General features: G+C 47.3%; 1 protein-coding gene and 1 pseudogene across 1 annotated transcript in view; both read left to right on the forward strand.

The window, feature by feature from the left end:
• The window catches only part of LOC138786650 (zinc finger protein 585A-like), a 214893-nt gene that overhangs the window by 6268 nt on the left and 184468 nt on the right, over positions 1 to 24157 (forward strand). The window contains exon 2 of the mRNA XM_069963629.1: positions 10409 to 10663. Within this exon, the coding sequence (XP_069819730.1) occupies positions 10409 to 10663 (255 nt within the window). The remainder of the gene's footprint in view (positions 1 to 10408; positions 10664 to 24157) is intronic.
• Positions 11886 to 24157, forward strand: part of LOC138787608 (zinc finger protein 729-like) — a 45593-nt pseudogene continuing 33321 nt past the window's right edge.

Genomic DNA, 24157 nt, shown 5'->3' on the forward strand with positions numbered 1-24157 from the left:
GAATTTGATTCTAGGGGCCCACCCAACATACACCAGATATAACCAGAGCCAAACCTTTCACATTATTATAGCGACTTTCGACAGAGCTGAGTATGTGACCAGCGATGCTAGCTCCCTGCTAGTAACTTGTCAGCAGGTTTACATATAAAGCAGGGAGTTGCAAATGAGTGCACATAACTCACAGGTGTGTGCAGCAGTGCCAGGGGATTATATGTCATCCTGGAGCTAAACAGGGAGGCCCACCTCTTGGTTAGGGGCCCACCGGGAGATTCCCCTGCTCCCCTGTGGGCCAGTTCGAGCAAGAGCAGAACTGTCAAATATATGGGTGTTGAGCTCCTGATCTCGCACTGCACCCATGCCAGTTCCTTGCTGGGACTGGCGCAGTGTTTGTATGTTGGGGGATGCAGGTTTTCATACTCACCATCCAATGTCTTCATTCTTCACCAGTCCTGCCACACTGAGCTTTATGTGTGCTGGGCTCCGGCTCGGCGTACACTGCAGGGAATTGAAGCCAGCTCAATTCCTGCCACGCACCCCAGCAAGAAATGGAGTTACTAAACCACTTTCTTTCTGGTGCAGGTGCGTTTGGACCCGAACCTGGCGTTCAGCTATAAAGTTTGTGTTCGGGTCCAAAAGGTAACCTGAAAAACGCCCAAAAAAGACATTTTAAATGTTATTTTATATCTAATTTATGTGGCATGACTGTTTCCTTTACATCAATTGGTGGATACCATCCTCCTCGTCTCATAATGACATAAATGTTGTGGCAGGAAACCAAATGCTTCAGATCAGTAACCGCTGGGTTGTATCTGAAGCGTATGGAAGCATCTGAAGCGTATGGAAGCAAAGTTACAGTATATGATTCATAAACATTTACTGGCATGGCAGAGAGTTCAAGGCAACAAATAGTTAGGATTTATCAAGTGTTGACCGTCAACTACAGAACACAATGGGATGTTGCTCTGTACTTCTGAATTTCAAGCGGAATACGCATAAAATTACACACGGATTTCGCTTGAAATTCTTTGCCTAATTCTCAGTGTAGACTTACCCTTAGGTGGTAGTGATTGTGGCCTGTTTGCTATTACATACTGTGTAGTGTTGTAGCGACATGAGGAAACATCTAGTGAAACGTCTTGATGAAAGGAAGTTGACAGTATTTCCATTTTGTGGATCAGAAAAAAATTAAACTAAAATTAAGAATATTTGAATGACAAGTTACTGTGTTTGCCTCATACACTGCTCAAAAAAAAAAATAAAGTGAACACTTAAATAACACAATATAACTCCAAGTCAATCGCACCTTTGTATAATCACCATGTCCGGTTATAACGCAAAACTGATGGTGAAACAATTTCTCCTGTTTTTGTGCAAATGGAACAATTAAAAGGTATAAATTATCGGCAAATAGCAGGGCAACCCTATAGAAGAGATACTCTGCAGGTGGTGACCACACTCCATTTCTCTGTTCTCATCCCTTCTGGCTTTTTTTTTGGTTACTTTTGTATTTTGTTATAGCTCTCACGCATAGAGGTAGCATGAGGTGGTGTCTACAACCCACACAAGTGGCTCAGGTAGTGCAGCTCATCCAGGATCGCAGGATCAATGCAATGTGCCATTCTGGATGAGCTGCACTACCTGAGCCACTTGTGTGTGTTTGCTCTGTCTGTCAGTGTAGTGTCCAGAGGCTGGAGGCGCTACCAGGAGACAGGCCAGTACACCAGGAGACGTGGAGGAGGCTGTAGGAGGGCAACAACCCAGCAGCAGTACCACTACCTTCTGTAAAATGGCCCCCAGCAGCCCATTAATATCCATGTGTCTGCTCAAACTGTCAGAAACATACTTCATGAGGATGGTATGAGGGGCCGGCGTCCACAGGGCGGTTGGCATTTACTAGAGAACACCAGGATTGGCAAATTTGACATTGGCACCCTGTGCTCTTCATGGATGAGAGCAGGTTCACACTGAACACATGTGGCAGAAGTGACAGAGTCTGGAGACGCCGTAGAGAGCGATCTGCCTGCAACATCCTTCAGCATGAGCGGTTTGGCAGTGGGTGTGGGGTGGTATTTTTTTGGGGGGGCCGCACAGCCCTCCATGTGCTGCCAGAGGTAGCCTGACTGCCATTAGGTACCGAGATGAGACCCTCAGCCCTTGTGAGACCATATGCTGGTGCGGTTGGCCCTGGTTTCATCCTAATGCAGGACAGTGCTAGACCTCATGTGGCTGGAGTGTGTCAGCAGTTCCTGTAAGATGAAGGCAGTGAAGCTATAGACTGGCCGCCCGTTCCCCAGACCTGAATCCCATTGAGCACATCTGGGACATCATGTCTCCTCCATCCACCAACGTCACGTTGCAGCACAGACTGTCCAGGAATTGGCGGCTGCTTTAGTCCAGGTCTGGGAGGAGATCCCTCAGGAGACCATTGGCCATCTCATCAGGAGCACGCCCGGGCCTTGTAGGGAAGTCATACATACACCTCATCAGGAGCATGCCCAGGCCTTGTAGGGAGGTCATACAACCGCCTCATCAGGAGCATGCCCGGGCCTTGTAGGGAGGTCATACAGCCACCTAATCAGGAGCATGCCCTGGCCTTGTAGGGAGCCACCTCATCAGGAGCATGCCGGGCCTTGTAGGGAGGTCATACACCTCATCAGGAGCATGCCCGGGCCTTGTAGGGAGGTCATACAGCCACCTAATCAGGAGCATGCCCTGGCCTTGTAGGGAGCCACCTCATCAGGAGCATGCCTGGGCCTTGTAGGGAGGTCGTACAGCCACCTCATCAGGAGCATGCCCGGGCGGTGTAGGGAGGTCATACAGACACCTCATCAGGAGCATGCCTGGGCGGTATAGGGAGGTCATACAGACACCTCATCAGGAGCATGCCCGGGCCTTGTAGGGAGGTCATACAGCCACCTCATCAGGAGCATGCCTGTTCCTTGTAGGGAGGTCATACAGCCACCTCATCAGGAGCATGCCCTGGCCTTGTAGGAAGGTCATACAGCCACCTCATCAGGAGTATGCCCAGGTGATGTAGGGAGGTCATGCGGCCACCTCATCAGGAGCATGCCCGGGCCTTGTAGGGAGGTCATACAGACACCTCATCAGGAGCGTGCCCGGGCCTTGTAGGGAGGTCATACAGACACCTCATCAGGAGCGTGCCCGGGCCTTGTAGGGAGGTCATACAGGCACCTCATCAGATCAGAAGCATGCCTGGGCCTTGTAGGGAGGTCATACAGGCACATGGAGGTCACACACAATACTCAGCCTCAGTGTGACTTGTTTTAAGGAAAGTTGGATCAGCCTAGAGGGGGTTATCACTGTAATTCTGTGTGTGACTCCAAATCCAGGCCGCCATTGGGTAATACATGGGATTTCCAGCGATTTTCTTGTCAGCTCATTCAGCTTTGAACAGAACAAAGTATCACTGAGAAGATTTCATTCAGATCTAGGAGGGGTCATCTGAGGGCTCCCTTTATTTATTTTAGATATATAAATATATATCTACAAAGACTTTTTTTTTAAAGGAATTTATTTTTTGAATTTTATGAAGTAATTTAACAATACACTCCAAAACAGCCAAACACATTAGTTTGTTGCTGCACAAAAAATAAATAGCACATAGCAAAATACAATCACAAAGAACCAATGCAGGAGAAATACAGATTAAAATGCAGCCATAGAACGTGCCGTCTACCACGACAGCTTATAGAATCTGATGGCAGAAAAAGGAAACCCGTCCAAGACAACCACACACACACATATACATATATATACTGACGCCACCACATCACTGCAACCAGGTGCCACAAACAACTTTAGGCTATGTTCACACTACGTAAGTCTCCGGACGTAGCACGTTCCGTGAATAAGCGGCTGGAGATTTACGTAGTTTGCGTACAATGGAAAGTATACGATGTACGGCTGCACAGTTCACACTACGTACGAACTTACGCCAGGATCGTACGCTCCGCCGTAAAAAATGAACCACACCATTGTTTGAGGACGAAAATGCCATAACTTACGCCCGTAGCGTAACATGCGGTCCCATACGTAGTGGTGATTTCTTCATTTTTCAACTTTTCTTTGCCGATCCAAAAGGTTCTGTAGAGTGTCCGGGGCTAGGCGAAGATTTCCAAGTAAAAGACTGCTGTCAGATCGCTACGTAGGGCGCTCAGGAAGCGTGAGTAGACTGCGGGCGTAAGTTCGCGGTCCGTACGTAGCCGGCCGCAAGTAGCGTAAATCCCCGGCCGGAGTTTAAGGGTCCTATTCCACTGGCCGAGGAGGGCCCGATCAACGATGTAAACGAGCGGCGATCTGCTAGATCGTCGCTCGTTTACTGGGCCTATTCCACAGCCCGATGATCGTTGAGCGAGGGCTGCAAGGACATTGTTACCGATGTCCTTGCAGCAGCAGTAATACATTACCTGCAGGTCTTCTCCGCGCTGTCTTCATCCCCGGGTCCCGCGCTCTCTATCTTCTAAATGGCTGTCAGCTGACAAGCCACACTCAGCCAATCAGCTGATCGTTCTCTCTATTTCACCGAACGATAATCGTCCGAATCGGGCCAAATGGGCCCGATCCGGCCGATTATTGTTACTGTGGAATAGGGCCCTAACACGTATACAGAATAAGAGGAACCGAATAAAAAGCAGATAATGAGAACAGAGACAGAGAGACAGACCGGTGGGGTACACCGAAAAGGAAAGTAAAAATGGTCCGCTCTACAAGTACTTATCCATCAGGTAATAACATCCATTTATAGATGTCCAGAAGAATTAACACTCCCTATCGGAGAGTTCTGTGCCAGCCCACTCCATGACACAAGTGAAGATGGCGGGGCTGGGGGCAGAAATGCCAGGAGCTAAAATGGTCACTGGCCTGGAGGTAATAACTGGATATAAGGACGTTGGCTTAGGGCGTGGTTTTGAAGCAGCACGGTTATAACAGACGTAGATGATATGGGGGGGGGGGGGGGGTCTGTATACAGGGGGAGAGGACTGGTGTGTGTGGGGTCTGTATACAGGGGAAGAGGCCTGGTGTGTGGGGTCTGTATACAGGGGGAGAGGACTGGTGTGTGGGGTCTGTATACAGGGGGAGAGGACTGGTGTGTGGGGTCTGTATACAGGGGGAGAGGACTGGTGTGTGGGGTCTGTATACAGGGGGAGAGGACTGGTGTGTGTGGGGTCTGTATACAAGGGGAGAGGACTGGTGTGTGTGGTCAGTATACAGGGGGAGAGGACTGGTGTGTGGGATCTGTATACAGGGGGAGAGGACTGGTGTGTGTGGGGTTTGTATACAGGGGAAGAGGCCTGGTGTGTGGGGTCTGTATACAGGGGGAGAGGACTGGTGTGTGTGTGGGGTCTGTATACAGGGGAGAGGACTGGTGTGTGTGGGGTCTGTATACAGGGGGAGAGGACTGGTGTGTGGGGTCTGTATACAGGGGGGGAGGACTGGTGTGTGGGGTCTGTATACAGGGGGAGAGGACTGGTGTGTGGGGGGTCTGTATACAGGGGAAGAGGACTGGTGGTGGGGGGGTCTGTATACAGGGGGAGAGGACTTGTGTGTGTGGGGTCTGTATACAGGGGGAGAGGACTGGTGTGTGGGGGGTCTGTATACAGGGGGAGAGGACTGGTGTGTGTGTGTGGTCTGTATACAGGGGAAGAGGACTGGTGTGTGGGGTCTGTATACAGGGGAGAGGTCTGGTGTGTGGGGTCTGTATACAGGGGAGAGGACTGGTGTGTGTGGGGTCTGTATACAGGGGGAGAGGACTGGTGTGTGTGTGGTCTGTATACAGGGGGAGAGGACTGGTGTGTGGGGTCTGTATACAGGGGGAGATGACTGGTGTGTGTGGGGGGTCTGTATACAAGGGGAGAGGACTGGTGTGTGGGGGGGTCTGTATACAGGGGGAGAGGACTGGTGTGTGTGGGTCTGTATACAGGGGGAGAGGACTGGTGTGTGGGGTCTGTATACAGGGGAGAGGACTGGTGTGTGTGTGTGGTCTGTATACAGGGTAGAGGACTGGTGTGTCGGGTCTGTATACAGGGGAGAGGACTGGTGTGCGCGGTCTGTATACAGGGGGAGAGGACTGGTGTGGGGGGTCTGTATACAGGGGGAGAGGACTGGTGTGGATGGGGTCTGTATACAGGGGAGAGGACTGGTGTGTGGGGTCTGTATACAGGGGAGAGGACTGGTGTGTGGGGTCTGTATACAGGGGAGAGGACTGGTGTGTGGGGGTCTGTATACAGGGAGAGAGGACTGGTGTGTGGGGTCTATACAGGGGGAGAGGACTGGTGTGTGTGTGTGGGGGGGGGGTCTGTATACAGGGGGAGAGGACTGGTGTGTGGGGTCTGTATAAAGGGGGAGAGGACTGGTGTGTGGGGTCTGTATACAGGGGGAGAGGACTGGTGTGTAGGGTCTGTATACAGGGGGAGAGGACTGGTGTGTGGGGTCTGTATACAGGGGGAGAGGACTGGTGTGTGGGGTCTGTATACAGGGGGAGAGGACTGGTGTGTGTGGTCTGTATACAGGGGGAGAGAACTGGTGTGTGTAGGATCTGTATACAGGGGGAGAGGACTGGTGTGTGTGTGTGGTCTGTATACAGGGTAGAGGACTGGTGTGTGTGGGGTCTGTATACAGGGAAGAGGACTGGTGTGTGTGGTCTGTATACAGGGGGAGAGGACTGGTGTGTAGGGTCTGTATACAGGGGGAGAGGACTGGTGTGTGTGGGGTCTATATACAGGGGGAGAGGACTGGTGTGTGGGGTCTGTATACAGGGGGAGAGGACTGGTGTGTGTGGGGTCTGTATACAGGGGAGAGGACTGGTGTGTGGGGGGGTCTGTATACAGGGGAAGAGGACTGGTGTGTGGGGTCTGTATACAGGGGGAGAGGACTGGTGTGTGGGGTCTGTATACAGGGGGAGAGGACTGGTGTGTGGGGTCTGTATACAGGGGAGAGAACTGGGGTGTGTCGGGTCTGTATACAGGGGAGAGGACTGGTGTGTGGGGTCTGTATACAGGGGAGAGGACTGGTGTGTGGAGTCTGTATACAGGGGAGAGGACTGGCGTGTGGGGTCTGTATACAGGGGGAGAGGACTGGTGTGTGGTCTGTATACAGGGGGAGAGGACTGGTGTGTGGGGTCTGTATACAGGGGGAGAGAACTGGTGTGTGTAGGATCTGTATACAGGGGGAGAGGACTGGTGTGTGGGGGGTCTGTATACAAGGGGAGAGGATTGGTGTGTGTGTGGGGTCTGTATACAGGGGGAGAGGACTGATGTGTGGTCTGACTACAGGGGAGAGGACTGGTGTGGGGTCTGTATACAGGGGAGAGGACTGGTGTGTGGGGGGTCTGTATACAGGGGGAGAGGACTGGTGTGTGGGGTCTATACAGGGGGAGAGGACTGGTGTGTGGGGCCTGTATACAGGGGAGAGGACTGGTGTGTGGGGGTCTGTATACAGGGGAGAGGACTGGTGTGTCTGGGGTCTGTATACAGGGGAGAGGACTGGTGTGTTGTCTGTATACAGGGGGAGAGGACTGGAGTGTGTGGGGTCTGTATACAGGGGAGAGGACTGGTGTGTGTGGGGTCTGTATACAGGGGAGAGGACTGGTGTGTGTGGGGTCTGTATACAGGGGAGATGACTGGTGTTTGGTCTGTATACAGGGGGAGAGGACTGGTGTGTGGGGCCTGTATACAGGGGAGAGGACTGGTGTGTGTGGGGGGTCTGTATACAGGGGGAGAGGACTGGTGTGTGGGTGGGTCTGTATACAGGGGGAGGGGACTGGTGTGTGGGGGGTGTATACAGAGGGAGACCAGTCCTCTCCCTCTGTATACAGACCCCCCCCCACACACACCAGTCCTCTCCCCCTGTATACAGACCAAACACCAGTCCTCTCCCCTGTATACAGACCCCACACACACCAGTCCTTTCCCCTGTACACAGACCCCACACCAGTCCTCTCCTCCTGTATACAGACCCCACACACCAGTCCTCTCCCCCTGTATACAGACCACACACCAGTCCTCTCCCCCTGTATACAGACCCCCCACACACCAGTCCTCTCCCCCTGTATACAGACCCCCCACACACCAGTCCTCTCCCCCTGTATACAGACCCCACACACCAGTCCTCTCCCCTGTATACACACCCCACACACACCAGTCCTCTCCCCTGTATACAGACCCCACACACACCAGTCCTTTCCCCTGTATACAGACCCCACACCAGTCCTCTCCTCCTGTATACAGACCCCACACACCAGTCCTCTCCCCCTGTATACAGACCCCCCACACACCAGTCCTCTCCCCTGTATACAGACCCCCCACACACCAGTCCTCTCCCCCTATATACAGACCCCACACACACCAGTCCTCCCCCTGTATACAGACCCCACACACACCAGTCCTCTCCCCCTGTATACAGACCCCACACACCAGTCCTCTCCCCCTGTATACAGACCCCACACACCAGTCCTCTCCCCCTGTATACAGACCGACACACACCAGTCCTCTCCCCCTGTATACAGACCCCACACACCAGTCCTCTCCCCTGTATACAGACCCCACACACCAGTCCTCTCCCCCTGTATACAGACCCCCCACACACCAGTCCTCTCCCCTGTATACAGACCACACACCAGTCCTCTCCCCCTGTATACAGACAACACACCAGTCCTCTCCCCTGTATACAGACCCCACACACACCAGTCCTCTCCCCTGTATACAGACCCCACACACACCAGTCCTCTCCCCTTGTATACAGACCCCACACACACCAGTCCTCTCCCCCTGTATACAGACCCCACACACACCAGTCCTCTCTCCCTGTATACAGACCCCCACACACACCAGTCCTCTCCCCCTGTCTCCCCCTATGTTACTATGGATACCACTGGATGGTGCAGCAGCTCACTGCTTCCTACTTCCTGCTTGTTAGGTCAATACAATACCGCCCCTTCTGCTGACATCACATGCAAGGGAGACGATACACTCTAGCATGAGGTATGAGGTGTTGTTGTTCCTTGTGTCATTGCTGATCCCAGGAGGCCGATCTGTGCTGTTTCCTCTTCTCTCCTCTCATCTGGATGATATCATGTTGGGGGAGATGAGAATCTTTCTTCACATTTTCTTCTCTCTTTCCTGGGACATCATGTGACTGTTCACTGTGCCAGATCAATAAAGTTATATTATACTGGAGACCCCCAATATATTACATTGTCTCCTCCTCTTCCCCTCCAGGATTCTCTGCTGATATCTTCTATATAAGAGACCGACCCATCAACCATGGAGAGAGACAGAGACAAGATGGCCGACAGGATAATAACCCTCACCCTACACATACTCTTCCTGCTTACTGGGGAGGTGAGGGATTCTGGGAGTGATGTCATCATGACATCATTCTTATCTATGGAATAACAGATGGATAGGACTGGGGAGGTGAGGGGGATTCTGGGAGTGATGTCATCATGACATCATTCTTATCTATGGAATAACAGATGGATAGGACTGGAGAGGTGAAGGATTCTGGGAGTGATGTCATCATGACATCATTATCTATGGAATAACAGATGGATAGGACTGGGGAGGTGAGGGATTCTGGGAGTGATTTCATCATGACATCATTCTTATTTATGGAATAACAGATGGATAGGACTGGAGAGGTGAGGGATTCTGGGAGTGATGTCATCATGACATCATTCTTATCTATGGAACAACAGATGGATAGGACTGGGGAGGTGAGGGATTCTGGGAGTGATGTCATCATGACATCATTCTTATCTATGGAATAACAGATGGATAGGACTGGAGAGGTGAGTGATTCTGGGAGTGATGTCATCATGACATCATTCTTATCTATGGAATAACAGATGGATAGGACTGGAGAGGTGAGGGATTCTGGGAATGGATGGAGTGATAGTAATGTGTCTCTCCATACACAGGATTACACAGTAGTGAAGAAGTCCTCTAGTGGGCGCTGTGGGGCCCCTGGGTGTGAAGGATGGGGAAGAACCCTGAGCCCAATCCCAGGGCCCCTGATACATGAGGAAATGGAGGAAGAGAAGATCCTAGAAGTCACCAACAAGATGGTGGAGCTGCTGAGTGGAGAGGTGAGACTGTGGCTGCTGGGAATGCTGGGACATTATACAGTAACACCACTGGAGGGGTGGGGGGGATGACTGTGTGACCATTGTGTGTGTCAGGTTCCTATAAGGTGTCAGGACGTGGCGGTCTATTTCTCCATGGAGGAGTGGGAGTATGTAGAAGGACACAAGGATCAGTACAAGGATGTGATGCTGGAGGATCAGCAGCCCCTCCCATCAGCAGGTAATAGACAGGACTATATACACACCTCCTCTCTGTATTATCTGGATGGAAAGAATGAATTCAGTCTCTGTATGTGTTCCCTCCAGTCAGATCCAGTAAGAGAACAGCACCAGAGAGATGTCCCCGTCCTCTTCTCCCACAGGATCAGGATCAGGTAGATGGAGATGTTCCCTATGATCTGTACATCCCACCTGACTTCTCCTCCTGTCTGATGACTTTTACAATATTTCTCTCACATCTTATGAATCAGGGGGAAGATGGGAACAATAATAATGCTCCAGAGACAGATGACAGCAGTGATGAGCAGTATAAGGAGGACATCACTGCAGGTAACCGCCCAGGTGAGTAGTGACCACTAAATGCAGAGAACACTCACACATTCTCCTCAGTCACCGGCTGTAACTATTCTGTGTGGAATTTTTTGTAAAAAAAAAAAAGAAAGTACGTAGTATATGTAAGATGTAGTAAATTTGGAGTGTGGAAACCCAGAATATATATATATATATATTTATATATATAGTCCTGTAACCCCCTTATATACTGCTGAGGGACAGTCCTGTCTGTAGGATAAGTAAACATTGTGTAATACATGTAATAGAATTGGATGGATCACACAAATACATAAATGAGCACTACAGGTAACATCCCATAAATCTGTATATAAAGCAATAATAGAGATAGAGAATAGATATAGATAGTAGCTGCAGGGTCCTTGCAGAATGCGGATGGTACCCAGAATATAGTCCTGATGTAGGTGCACGATGTCCTGGCATTCTGGTGCATCTCTGTGGGAGTGGTAGGAAAGAGCGGACAATGAGCAGCCCAGGTTCTGTGGCGTTCAGGTTACCGGCAGTCGTAGCGAGGTCCGTGTTAGTAGCGTTGTTGGATCGCACTGTGTGTCTGTCCTGCCTGCAATAACTCTTTGAGCTTATTCAGTTTGCATTGGCGCCCCGATCTCTGCCATGTCATGAGTATACCCCTTCCTCAGTGGCGATGTAAATTAGTATGACACATACATCCGGTAAGCAACAGAAGCGAGACTGCTCGCTGTCGGCTTTCCTACCAGCCCCACACAGACACATACTGCAAGGACGCACTAGAACGACAGGACGTCGTGCTCCTACATCGGGGCAATTTCAGGTCTCCTATTGTAATGAAGAGTCAAAGAGGAGTTGTGGCTCAGCGTTTGTGCTGCACTCTAGCACTCCTCACCACTTGCCTTCCTCCTCCCTATTCTTCATGAATAATCTCTGTTGCTCGGCCTCCTGCTCGCTCAGCTGTCAGTCAGTGTCTCTCTGTGTTTATATCAGACATAAACTGCCTACAGGACTGATCTGCAATGAGATATATAGCTGTGTTGGAGCTGTGGTCTACGCTCAACATTGTTTAAAAAAATGGATTCTAAAACTAATTTGGACCTTATTGAGAATTCTTTGCACTTTTAAAAATAATACAATGATGAGAAAAAGGAAAATAATAAATAATTATATTTCATTTCCATCAGGGGAATAGAACCCTGGATAAAAAAATCAGTGGTCTCTAGACAAGTGATTTAACCGTAAACCACAGCTTCAACTTAAATATATATAAATATAAGAGAAATCCCTGTGGATGAGAGAATGTGGAATCAGATGGGGAGAATGAGAAGGAATTCTGGGAAAGCTGCACTTAGAGATGTTCTATAAATAAGACGAGCGATATCTGCAGAAGCCGCACCGTTATATTACTCCTCACTAATAGAATGAGTTTCTTCTTGGCAGCTGAGTGTCCCCGGAGATCAGAGGGACATCAGATATCTCCAGATATTACAGCAGATGGTCAGATCACACAAGATACATATGAAGAACCTTCTATTACCCCAGATATACCCTCAGCCCCTCACAGCAAAGATCTGCCATCTCATCCTGTTATAGAAGTCCCATCTACTGATCCATCACAGACTGTGAAGAAAAATAAAAGTCCCACAAAGGATGTCAAACTTAAAAACGGCGCTCATACAGAAAAGAAGCCATTTCCATGTTCAGAATGTGAGAAGTGTTTTGCTAAAAAGTCATATCTTGTTAGACATCAAAGATGTCACACAGGAGAGAAACCATTTCCATGTCCAGAATGTGAGAAGTGTTTTGCTAAAAAGTCATATCTTGTTAGACATCAAAGATGTCACACAGGAGAGAAGCCATTCGCATGCTCAGAATGTGGGAAGTCTTTTCCTGAAAAATCAAATCTTGTTGAGCATCAAAAAATTCACACAGGAGAAAAGCCATTTTTATGTTCAGAATGTGGAAAATGTTTTACTCACAAATCAAGTATTGTTAAGCATCGAAAAATTCACACAGGGGAGAAGCCATTTTCATGTTCAGAATGTGGGAAATGTTTTACCCACAAATCACATCTTGTTAAGCATCAAAAAATTCACACAGGGGAGAAGCCTTTTTCTTGTTCAGAATGTGCAAAATGTTTTTCTGTAAAAAAAAGTCTAATTGACCATCAAAAAATTCACACAGGGGAGAAGCCATTTTTATGTTCAGAATGTGGGAAATGTTTTATCCACAAATCAAATCTTGTTTTTCATCAAAAATTTCACACAGGGGAGAAGCCTTTTTCGTGTTTAGAATGTGGGAAATGTTTTCCTGTTAAAAACAGTCTTATTGAACATCAAAAAATTCACACAGGGGAGAAGCCATTTTCATGTTCAGAATGTGAGAAATGTTTTACTCAAAAATCAAATCTTGCTCACCATCAAAAAATCCACACAGGGGAGAAGCCATTTTCATGTTCAGAATGTGGAAAATGTTTTACCCACAAATCAAGTATTGTTAAGCATCAAAAAATTCACACAGGGGAGAAGCCATTTCTATGTTCAGAATGTGGAAAATGTTTTAATCAAAAATCCAGTCTTCTTGAACATCAAAAAATTCACACAGGGGTGAAGCCATTTTCATGTTTAGTATGTGGGAAAAGTTTTACCCACAAATCAAGTCTTGGTCACCATCAAAACATTCACACAGGGGAGAAGCCCTTTTCATGTTCAGAATGTGGGAAATCTTTTGCTCAAAAAACAAGTCTTGTTACGCATCGAAAAAGTCACACAGGGGATAAGCCGTTTACATGTTCAGAATGTGGAAAATGTTTCACACTCAAATCAAAACTTGTGAGTCATCAAAGAATTCACACAGGGGAGAAGCCATGTATGTGAGGTCTTTGAAGAAAAAGTAATCTCTAACGGAACATGAAAGATCTTACAAATGGAAAACATGGACAGTCGCCTTATTTATGTCTTTTATCAATGGAAAAAACCGTAATTTCTTCCAATCGGATGTGATGTCTGGAAATAAAGCTGCGGCTATAGGGGCTGAGGAGTGTGCAGCTCCAATCCCAGTCCTTCCATCTCATCTAGGTGATAGAAGTCACAGGGCCAGAAGACTTTTCCCTCCTAATAATAACTAGATATCTCCCAGCAAACTAATGCTCAATATCCGCTGGATCCATCCCAACATTTCCCGCCAATAATTCTTTACTCCAATAGAATTCTAAGTCTTTTCCAATCCGTCAGCTTTCCGGGGATTAGGAGAGAATCCTATAAGAAGTAATGGCCGTTGTGTTCCGGCCCTCCTGCCGCACGCTCTCTGCTACTATTGTTATATCCTGTGTGTGTGTATATATATATATATATATATAATAGCAGCTAATAAAGATGGTGGATACTGCTACTATTCTGCTATTGGTCGGTGTAACATTTGGGGGCGGGGCCTATTGGGGGGGAATATATACAGCAACATGCAGAATAATAACAGAACAACTGATGACATTTTACCAGCAATTCCAGGAATAGAAATGTCTCCATCTTCTGCAGAATATCGGCCCAATAGTTGTATCTCACTATCCCTCCCATTATATAGTAATACCGGGGAGAAGAAGAACGGCCAGCACAAGAAAGAGCTGCAAAATCGGAGAAACCCTTTATTGGTCCGCACTAGGGATGAGCGCAACTTAACCCCTTCATGACCCCCTGGACCAGGCCACATGTTATGACTATGTCCTGTGTCACTTTCTTCATTAATAACTTGGGGATGCTTCTACCGATCCTAGTGATTCTCCTGACATATTTTACTTAATATTACTGGGGTATTGGAGCCGATACTTATAGCCTATCTTGAATATATATACAGTGGTACCTTGGTTTAAGAGTAACTTGGTTTAAGAGTGTTTTGGTTTAAGAGCTCACAGTTTTTCAAAATTATGACTTGGTTTAAGAGCATTGCTTTGGTTTAAGAGCTCCCTGTGCTGGGTGGGAGCGCGAGTGGGGGAGGGGCATGGTCTGCATAACGTGGTCTACAGCACTGTACTCTGACCCAGGAAGTCTCCCCCACCTTCCAAATCATAGCAAATCGACTTCAGGCTTGGGCTTACATCAGAGGACAGGACGGTGGAGGTAATCTCTCCATAGCTGTAACCCTTCTCTCCCCGGACAGAGAGCGCTGCATGTATGTGCCCACATCTGCCCTGCTCATTCCTTCATGCTCCCTGCAGTCTCTGTCCGCCCTTGTGTTTCCCATCCTCTCCATTACTGTACAGTAACTTATAATATCACAGATTCTGCTGTCTCTGAATGTTTGTTTCATCTGTTTTACATGTTATTCACAATAATAGATCATTATTTGGGGGGTTTGGAACCAATTGTCTGCATTTCTATGATTTCTTATGGGAAAATTTGCTTTGGTTTAAGAGTGGATTTGGATTACAAGCGCTGCCCCGGAACCAATTATGCTCCTAATCCAAGGCACCACTGTATATTTTTTTGCAATTATTTAACCAAAAAAAGGGGGGGGGGGGGACAAAGACCCAAACATAGCCCAATAATTCTCAGTATTACATAGTACATAGTGCATGCCTTGCGAGGCAGAACATAGTACACAGTATATGATTTAAACAGTCCAAAAGGCCACATGTAATAAGATTTAGTATGTGAACAATCCCACACCCCATGCTGTTATTCTGTCAGGGAAAGTGGCCCTGGGAGCCAAAGGTAATGACAAACACAGCGTTTAAGGTAGTCAGTGACAGGAAAAGCTCCTGTCACTGACTGATCTGGACCCCACAGCCATGCAGCAATCTGTCTACTTTATGTTGGAAACATCTATTAAACTTAATTTAATTTTTTTTCAGACAATAGGAAACTTGATAATTTAGCAGAAATTTTCCAAATTGTCACAAAAATTTCAAAATGAGATTTTTTTTAGGAGTTCAGGCTTTAGGTGTATTTGATGGGACTGTATGTTAGAAAGCCCCACGAATCCCCCCATTTTATACACCACTCAAGGAATGTAACAAGGGGTGCGGTAAGCATATGGACCTCACAGGTGCTTCACTGACTTTAAGAACAATCAGAAAATGGATGACACATGGTTAGGACCCGATTTCACCCATCCTGTGCCTGACGATTGAAACATCAGCCGGCAGTCAGCACCTGCCAGCCAATAACATATTCACACAACCTGATTAAAAATATATATTTTAAATAAGTAATTTTGCCACTTTCACCAAAATTTACATGTACATTACACACATACAGCTCAGCTACATGTACATTACACATATATACAGCTCAGCTACATGTACATTACACACATACAGCTCAGCTACATGTACATTACACATATATACAGCTCAGCTACATGTACATTACACACATATACAGCTCAGCTACATGTACATTACACATATATACAGCTCAGCTACATGTACATTACACACATACAGCTCAGCTACATGTACATTACACATATACAGCTCAGCTACATGTACATTACACATATACAGCTCAGCTACATGTACATTACACACATACAGCTCAGCTACATGTACATTACACATATACAGCTCAGCTACATGTACATTACACACATACAGCTCAGCTACATGTACATTACACACATATACAGTTCAGCTACATGTACATTACACACATATACAGCTCAGCTACATGTACATTACACACATACAGCTCAGCTACATGCACATTACACACATACAGCTCAGCTACATGTACATTACACACATACAGCTCAGCTACATGTACATTACACACATACAGCTCAGCTACATGTACATTACACACATACAGCTCAGCTACATGTACATTACACACATACAGCTCAGCTACATGTACATTACACACATATACAGCTCAGCTACATGTACATTACACACATATACAGCTCAGCTACATGTACATTACACACATACAGCTCAGCTACATGTACATTACACATATACAGCTCAGCTACATGTAAATTACACACATACAGCTCAGCTACATGTACATTACACACATATATACAGCTCAGCTACATGTACATTACACATATATACAGCTCAGCTACATGTACATTACACACACATATATACAGCTCAGCTACATGTACATTACACACATATATACAGCTCAGCTACATGTACATTACACATATACAGCTCAGCTACATGTACATTACACACATACAGCTCAGCTACATGTACATTACACACACATACAGCTCAGCTGCATGTACATTACACACATATACAGCTCAGCTACATGTACATTACACATATACAGCTCAGCTACATGTACATTACACATATACAGCTCAGCTACATGTACATTACACACATACAGCTCAGCTACATGTACATTACACACACATACAGCTCAGCTACATGTACATTACACACATATACAGCTCAGCTACATGTACATTACACATATACAGCTCAGCTACATGTATATTACACACACAGCTCAGCTACATGTACATTACACACATACAGCTCAGCCACATGTACATTACACACATACAGCTCAGCTACATGTACATTACACATATATACAGCTCAGCTACATGTACATTACACATATACAGCTCAGCTACATGTACATTACACACATACAGCTCAGCTACATGTACATTACACACAGGGCTCTGCTGCAGGCATATATAACACACATACACAGCTCTGCTCCACACACATCACACATACACAGCTCTGCTCCACACACATCACACACACACAGCTCTGCTGCATACACATCACTTCAGCTCATCCAGCACAGCAGAGTCCTGCATACACTGAGCAGCAGCCCCTGATCATGTGACGACTCCTCCTCCTCCTCGTGACTGATCACATGACTGTGACATCATAGCACGTCCTGGAAGCACACGGCTCCTGTATCTGCAGGTAGTGTTGGTTATTACATTGCTGTGTCTGTACATATCGGCCATTGTATATCCTGACAGCCGTATACAGAGATCAGGGAGAGACGGACAGCAATATCTGCTGCAACTCATCTCTGAGAAACACGTATAATTTTGCAGCAGAGCATCGCTTTACTGCCACAACTTCCTTCACTTTTCTCCTTTTCTTTTATCGCATTTCAGCAGCGCCTCCTACCCAGACTGTGTGATGACTCACAGCTCGCCTATTCACAGGATGGGGGACAAGTAAGAGATTGTGGGGGAAGCCAGGGACCCTAATGCTCACTGCTCTTACTCACCAAGTCCCCCTAAGTATTCTGAGCCGTCTCCTGTCTTTCTAACTGCTGCCATTCCTGAGTTACAAGTTTTTCTAAAAGCCGATCTATATCCAAGATGGCGCCGGCCAGGAAACTACATTTCCCATCACGCATCTCCCTGATTGGTCCGTTTGCATACCCGCCCCTTTAGCTTTCTTTCCTGCCCACTGCTGTCATTACTATTGCACAGTAAACACAGGAATGTTTTATTTCCCCACTGACTTTGTATCACATCGCCCCAATATGTATTCCATACTAGCTGATGATGTTGAAGAGCTGTAGCACATGGTGTAGCTATGTGCTGCATAACTGGCATCTGTTAACCGGGGGTGGAGGAGTGTAGTGTAGGTTTAGATCTGTTTGCTGACTGTTAATGAGAACTTTCTAGTTCCATCCAGACTCTAAGAACATCTATAACACTTACACTATACAGAGTTGTGACACAGATACATATGCTGCATTCAGTGGCAGCAAGCAGGCATAGAACTATAACTTTTCATATTACAGAAATCTAGGCTCAGGGACACATGTAAGTCTATGGAACCAGCACAGGTGCATGGAGATGATGCAGATGATGTCTCCTGGAGGCTGGGTTACCAAGTCAATAGACAGCTAACCCAGCCACTGGAGAGGAGATCACATGTCCTCTATTTACATAGGGAGGGGGGAAGAGAGCACTGTGTTGTCAGAGTGGACCCAGAGAAGATCATTTTAGATGTCCAGAGCGGGTAAATGTGTCCAAAAAAAGATGGAAAGGGTGCAAGATTTGGTATGTTTTTCTGCTTACACTGATTACCGTGTGAGATCAGGAATGGGATAAAGTAATAGTTTGGGTGATTCCACATGAAGTGATACCAAATATTTGTTTATTTTTTTTTTCGTGATTTAAAACTTTTATATTTTTTATTAATGAAAACCTTTTTGTTTGTATTTTAAATAACTTCTATGATCCCTGCACTGTGCACGGAGATTGGTGCTCGATTTCTGCTGGAGACATAGGAAAGGAGCCGGGATCGGGTACATAGCATGACGGAGGTCCGGCCTGGCCAGAAGCACCGATGGCTTCTCCGCGATGGGCCACCAGACCCCCAGGGCCAGCAATAGGAGACAGCGGCGGTCTGCTACTAGCACTCCTATTACACAGAGTGATGGCGGCACATCATTGCTAGGCTGATCGTTTCTGTTTCATCCTGTTGAAAGACGATCAGCCGATATTGTTTATGTTGGCTGATCGTTGTCTTCTATTACACAAAGCAATTATCGTCCATAACGGCCAAATACAGCCGATAATTGCTTTGTGTAATAGGGCCTTAATAGCCTCGGTCTCCGGCTGATAACAGCGAGGAGCAGCAGAGTCCAGGCATGACCCCTCTCTGTACCTCCCCAGGGACCTATCCGCATATAGGGACCCGCTGAGGTAGTGACTGTATGTGATGTTACATTGTCTCATCTTCTCTCCACACATTACAGGATCCTCTACTGATAATTCTCCAGAGCGACCGATCAACCATGGAGAGAGACAGAGACAAGATGGCCGACAGGATAATAACCCTCACCCTACACATACTCTTCCTGCTTACTGGGGAGGTGAGGGATTCTGGGAGTGATGTCATCATGACATCATTCTTATCTATGGAATAACAGATGGATAGGACTGGGGAGGTGAGGGATTCTGGGAGTGATGTCATCATGACATCATTCTTATCTATGGAATAACAGATGGATAGGACTGGAGAGGTGAGGGATTCTGGGAGTGATGTCATCATGACATCATTCTTATCTATGGAATAACAGATGGATAGGACTGGAGAGGTGAGGGATTCTGGGAGTGATGTCATCATGACATCATTCTTATCTATGGAATAACAGATGGATAGGACTGGAGAGGTGAGGGATTCTGGGAATGGATGGAGTGATAGTAATGTGTCTCTCCATACACAGGATTACACAGTAGTGAAGAAGTCCTCTAGTGGGCGCTGTGGGGCCCCTGGGTGTGAAGGATGGGGAAGAACCCTGAGCCCAATCCCAGGGCCCCTGATACATGAGGAAATGGAGGAAGAGAAGATCCTAGAAGTCACCAACAAGATGGTGGAGCTGCTGAGTGGAGAGGTGAGACTGTGGCTGCTGGGAATGCTGGGACATTATACAGTAACACCACTGGAGGGGTGGGGGGGATGACTGTGTGATCATTGTGTGTGTCAGGTTCCTATAAGGTGTCAGGACGTGGCGGTCTATTTCTCCATGGAGGAGTGGGAGTATGTAGAAGGACACAAGGATCAGTACAAGGATGTGATGCTGGAGGATCAGCAGCCCCTCCCATCAGCAGGTAATAGACAGGACTATATACACACCTCCTCTCTGTATTATCTGGATGGAAAGAATGAATTCAGTCTCTGTATGTGTTCCCTCCAGTCAGATCCAGTAAGAGAACAGCACCAGAGAGATGTCCCCGTCCTCTTCTCCCACAGGATCAGGATCAGGTAGATGGAGATGTTCCCTATGATCTGTACATCCCACCTGACTTCTTCTCCTGTCTGATGACTTTTATTATATTTCTCTCACATCTTATCAATCAGGGGGAAGATGTGAGCAGTAATGAGCAGTATAAGGAGGAAATCACTACAGGGAATAATCTGAATTACATTAATGCTACAGACAAGGTAATAAAAGACGAAGAAGAGGAGGAAGAGACAGATGACAGCAGTGATGAGCAGTATAAGGACATTGGTAGAGGGAAGGATCTGAACTCTATTAATGATACAGACACAGCATCAGAACAAGAAGAGACAGATGACAGCAGTGATGAGCAGTATAAGGAGGACGTCACTACAGGTAACCGCCCAGGTGAGTAGTGACCACTAAATGCAGAGAACACTCGCACATTCTCCTCAGTCACCGGCAGTAACTATTCTGTGTGGAATTTTTTTGTTAAGAAAAAAAAAAAGTACAAGGTAAATGTAGATGTAAGTTGTAGTAAATTTGGGATGTGGAAACTCAGAATATATATAGTCCTGTAACCCCCTTATATACTGCTGAGGGACAGTCCTGTCTGTAGGGTAAGTAAACATTGTGTAATACATGTAATAGAATCGGACGGATCACACAAATACATAAATGAGCACTACAGGTAACATCCCATAAATCTGTATATAAAGCAATAATAGAGATAGAGAATAGATATAGATAGTAGCTGCAGGGTCCTTGCAGAATGCGGATGGTACCCAGAATATAGTCCTGATGTAGGTGCACGATGTCCTGGCATTCTGGTGCTTCTCTGTGGGAGTGGTAGAAAAGAACGGACAGTGAGCAGCCCAGGTTCTGTTACGTTCCGGAGTCCAAGTTACCGGCAGTAGTAGCGCAGTCCGTGCTACCCCCCCCCCCCCCCCCCGTGTAGACTGTAAACTATGCGGGGACACCCAGGAGGCTATACTGTATGTGGGGGCTGATACTTGGTCATCACAGGCTCTGCAGAGTATTACCACACTGCAGGCTATATGGGAGAGTCCAGTATGTATATTGTACCCCCTGACTGTAACAGGACCATGTATACTGTACCCGCTGACTGTAACAGGACCGTGTATACTGTACCCCCTGACTGTAACAGGACATGTATACTGTACCCCCTGACTGTAACAGGACCCTGTATACTGTACCCCCTGACTGTAATAGGACCATGTATACTGTACCCCCTGACTGTAACAGGACATGTATACTGTACCCCCTGACTGTAACAGGACCATGTATACTGTACCCCCTGACTGTAACAGGACATGTATACTGCACCCCCTGACTGTAACAGGACCATGTATACTGTACCCCCTGACTGTAACAGGACATGTATACTGTACCCCCTGACTGTAACAGGACCATGTATACTGTACCCCCTGACTGTAACAGGACATGTATACTGTACCCCCTGACTGTAACAGGACCATGTATACTGTACCCCCTGACTGTAACAGGACCGTGTATACTGTACCCCCTGACTGTAACAGGACATGTATACTGTACCCCCTGACTGTAACAGGACCGTGTATACTGTACCCCCTGACTGTAACAGGACCGTGTATACTCTACCACCTGACTGTAACAGGACATGTATACTGTACCCCCTGACTGTAACAGGACCATGTATACTGTACCCCCTGACTGTAACAGGACCGTGTATACTGTACCCCCTGACTGTAACAGGACCGTGTATACTGTACCCCCTGACTGTAACAGGACCGTGTATACTGTACCCCCTGACTGTAACAGGACCAGGTATACTGTACCCCCTGACTGTAATGGGACCAGGTATACTGTACCCCCTGACTGTAATGGGACCGTGTATACTGTACCCCCTGACTGTAACAGGACCGTGTATACTGTACCCCCTGACTGTAACAGGACCGTGTATACTGTACCACCTGACTGTAACAGGACCATGTATACTGTACCCCCTGACTGTAACAGGACATGTATACTGTACCCCCTGACTGTAACAGGACCGTGTATACTGTACCCCCTGACTGTAATGGGACCGTGTATACTGTACCCCCTGACTGTAACAGGACCGTGTATACTGTACCCCCTGACTGTAACAGGACCGTGTATACTGTACCCCCTGACTGTAACAGGACCGTGTATACTGTACCACCTGACTGTAACAGGACCGTGTATACTGTACCCCCTGACTGTAACAGGACATGTATACTGTACCCCCTGACTGTAACAGGACCATGTATACTGTACCCCCTGACTGTAACAGGACCATGTATACTGTACCCCCTGACTGTAACAGGACCATGTATACTGTACCCCCTGACTGTAACAGGACATGTATACTGTACCCCCTGACTGTAACAGGACCATGTATACTGTACCCCCTGACTGTAACAGGACCGTGTATACTGTACCCCCTGACTGTAACAGGACCGTGTATACTGTACCCCCTGACTGTAACAGGACATGTATACTGTACCCCCTGACTGTAACAGGACCGTGTATACTGTACCCCCTGACTGTAACAGGACATGTATACTGTACCCCTGACTGTAACAGGACCGTGTATACTGTACCCCCTGACTGTAACAGGACCATGTATACTGTACCCCCTGACTGTAACAGGACCATGTATACTGTACCCCCTGACTGTAACAGGACCGTGTATACTGTACCCACTGACTGTAACAGGGCCATGTATACTGTACCCCCTGACTGTAACAGGACCATGTATACTGTACCCCCTGACTGTAACAGGACCGTGTATACTGTACCCCCTGACTGTAACAGGACCCTGTATACTGTACCACCTGACTGTAACAGGACCGTGTATACTGTACCCCCTGACTGTAACAGGACCGTGTATACTGTACCCCCTGACTGTAACAGGACCATGTATACTGTACCCCCTGACTGTAACAGGACATGTATACTGTACCCTCTGACTGTAACAGGACCGTGTATACTGTACCCCCTGACTGTAACAGGACCATGTATACTGTACCCCCTGACTGTAACAGGACATGTATACTGTACCCCCTGACTGTAACAGGACATGTATACTGTACCCCCTGACTGTAACAGGACCGTGTGTACTGTACCCCCTGACTGTAACAGGACCATGTATACTGTACCCCCTGACTGTAACAGGACCATGTATACTGTACCCCCTGAATGTAAATCACTGGTGTCACGGGGATTAGCCTGTACACAATAAACAGAATATAAGTGTTCACCAACCTGTGGCTCCCGAGCTGTGGCAGGACTACAACTCCTATCATGCTGTTACTGTTGTAGTTTTGGAGCATCTGGTGACCCTCAGGTTGGGGAACAATATGGGAAGTGCTGTGTATAGAGGAGCAGTGCAGGGATATGGGGCAGCCCTGTGACCTAGGTGACCTCCCTCTCCCAGCATTCCCAGCTCTCCCAGCACTCCCAGCATTCCCAGCTCTTCCAGCCTTCCTACACCTAAAGAATGATTAGAGTCAGTCAGTGAACTCACCAGACAGCAGCCCAGCAGTCGGTACAGCCTCCAGCAGTCAGACAGGGAAGAGGTCACATGGTGAGGAGGGGGCGGAGCCTCTGTAGGTCCTGGCAGGTCAATGTTTTTGTTTTTTTTTAAGAAATTAAAATTGTGCCCCCTGTAACTTACCACTAGATGGCGCCCTAGGCCATCACCTACCCTTTGTCCCGACCCTGGCGCCATCCAACAACACTACTTACATAGACTGCGCTACTAACGCAATCAACGCTACTACTGCCGGTAACCTTGACTCTAAAAGCAACAGAAACAAGGCTG

Source organism: Dendropsophus ebraccatus, chromosome 3, assembly GCF_027789765.1.
Source record: "Dendropsophus ebraccatus isolate aDenEbr1 chromosome 3, aDenEbr1.pat, whole genome shotgun sequence".
Taxonomy (NCBI): domain Eukaryota; kingdom Metazoa; phylum Chordata; class Amphibia; order Anura; family Hylidae; genus Dendropsophus; species Dendropsophus ebraccatus.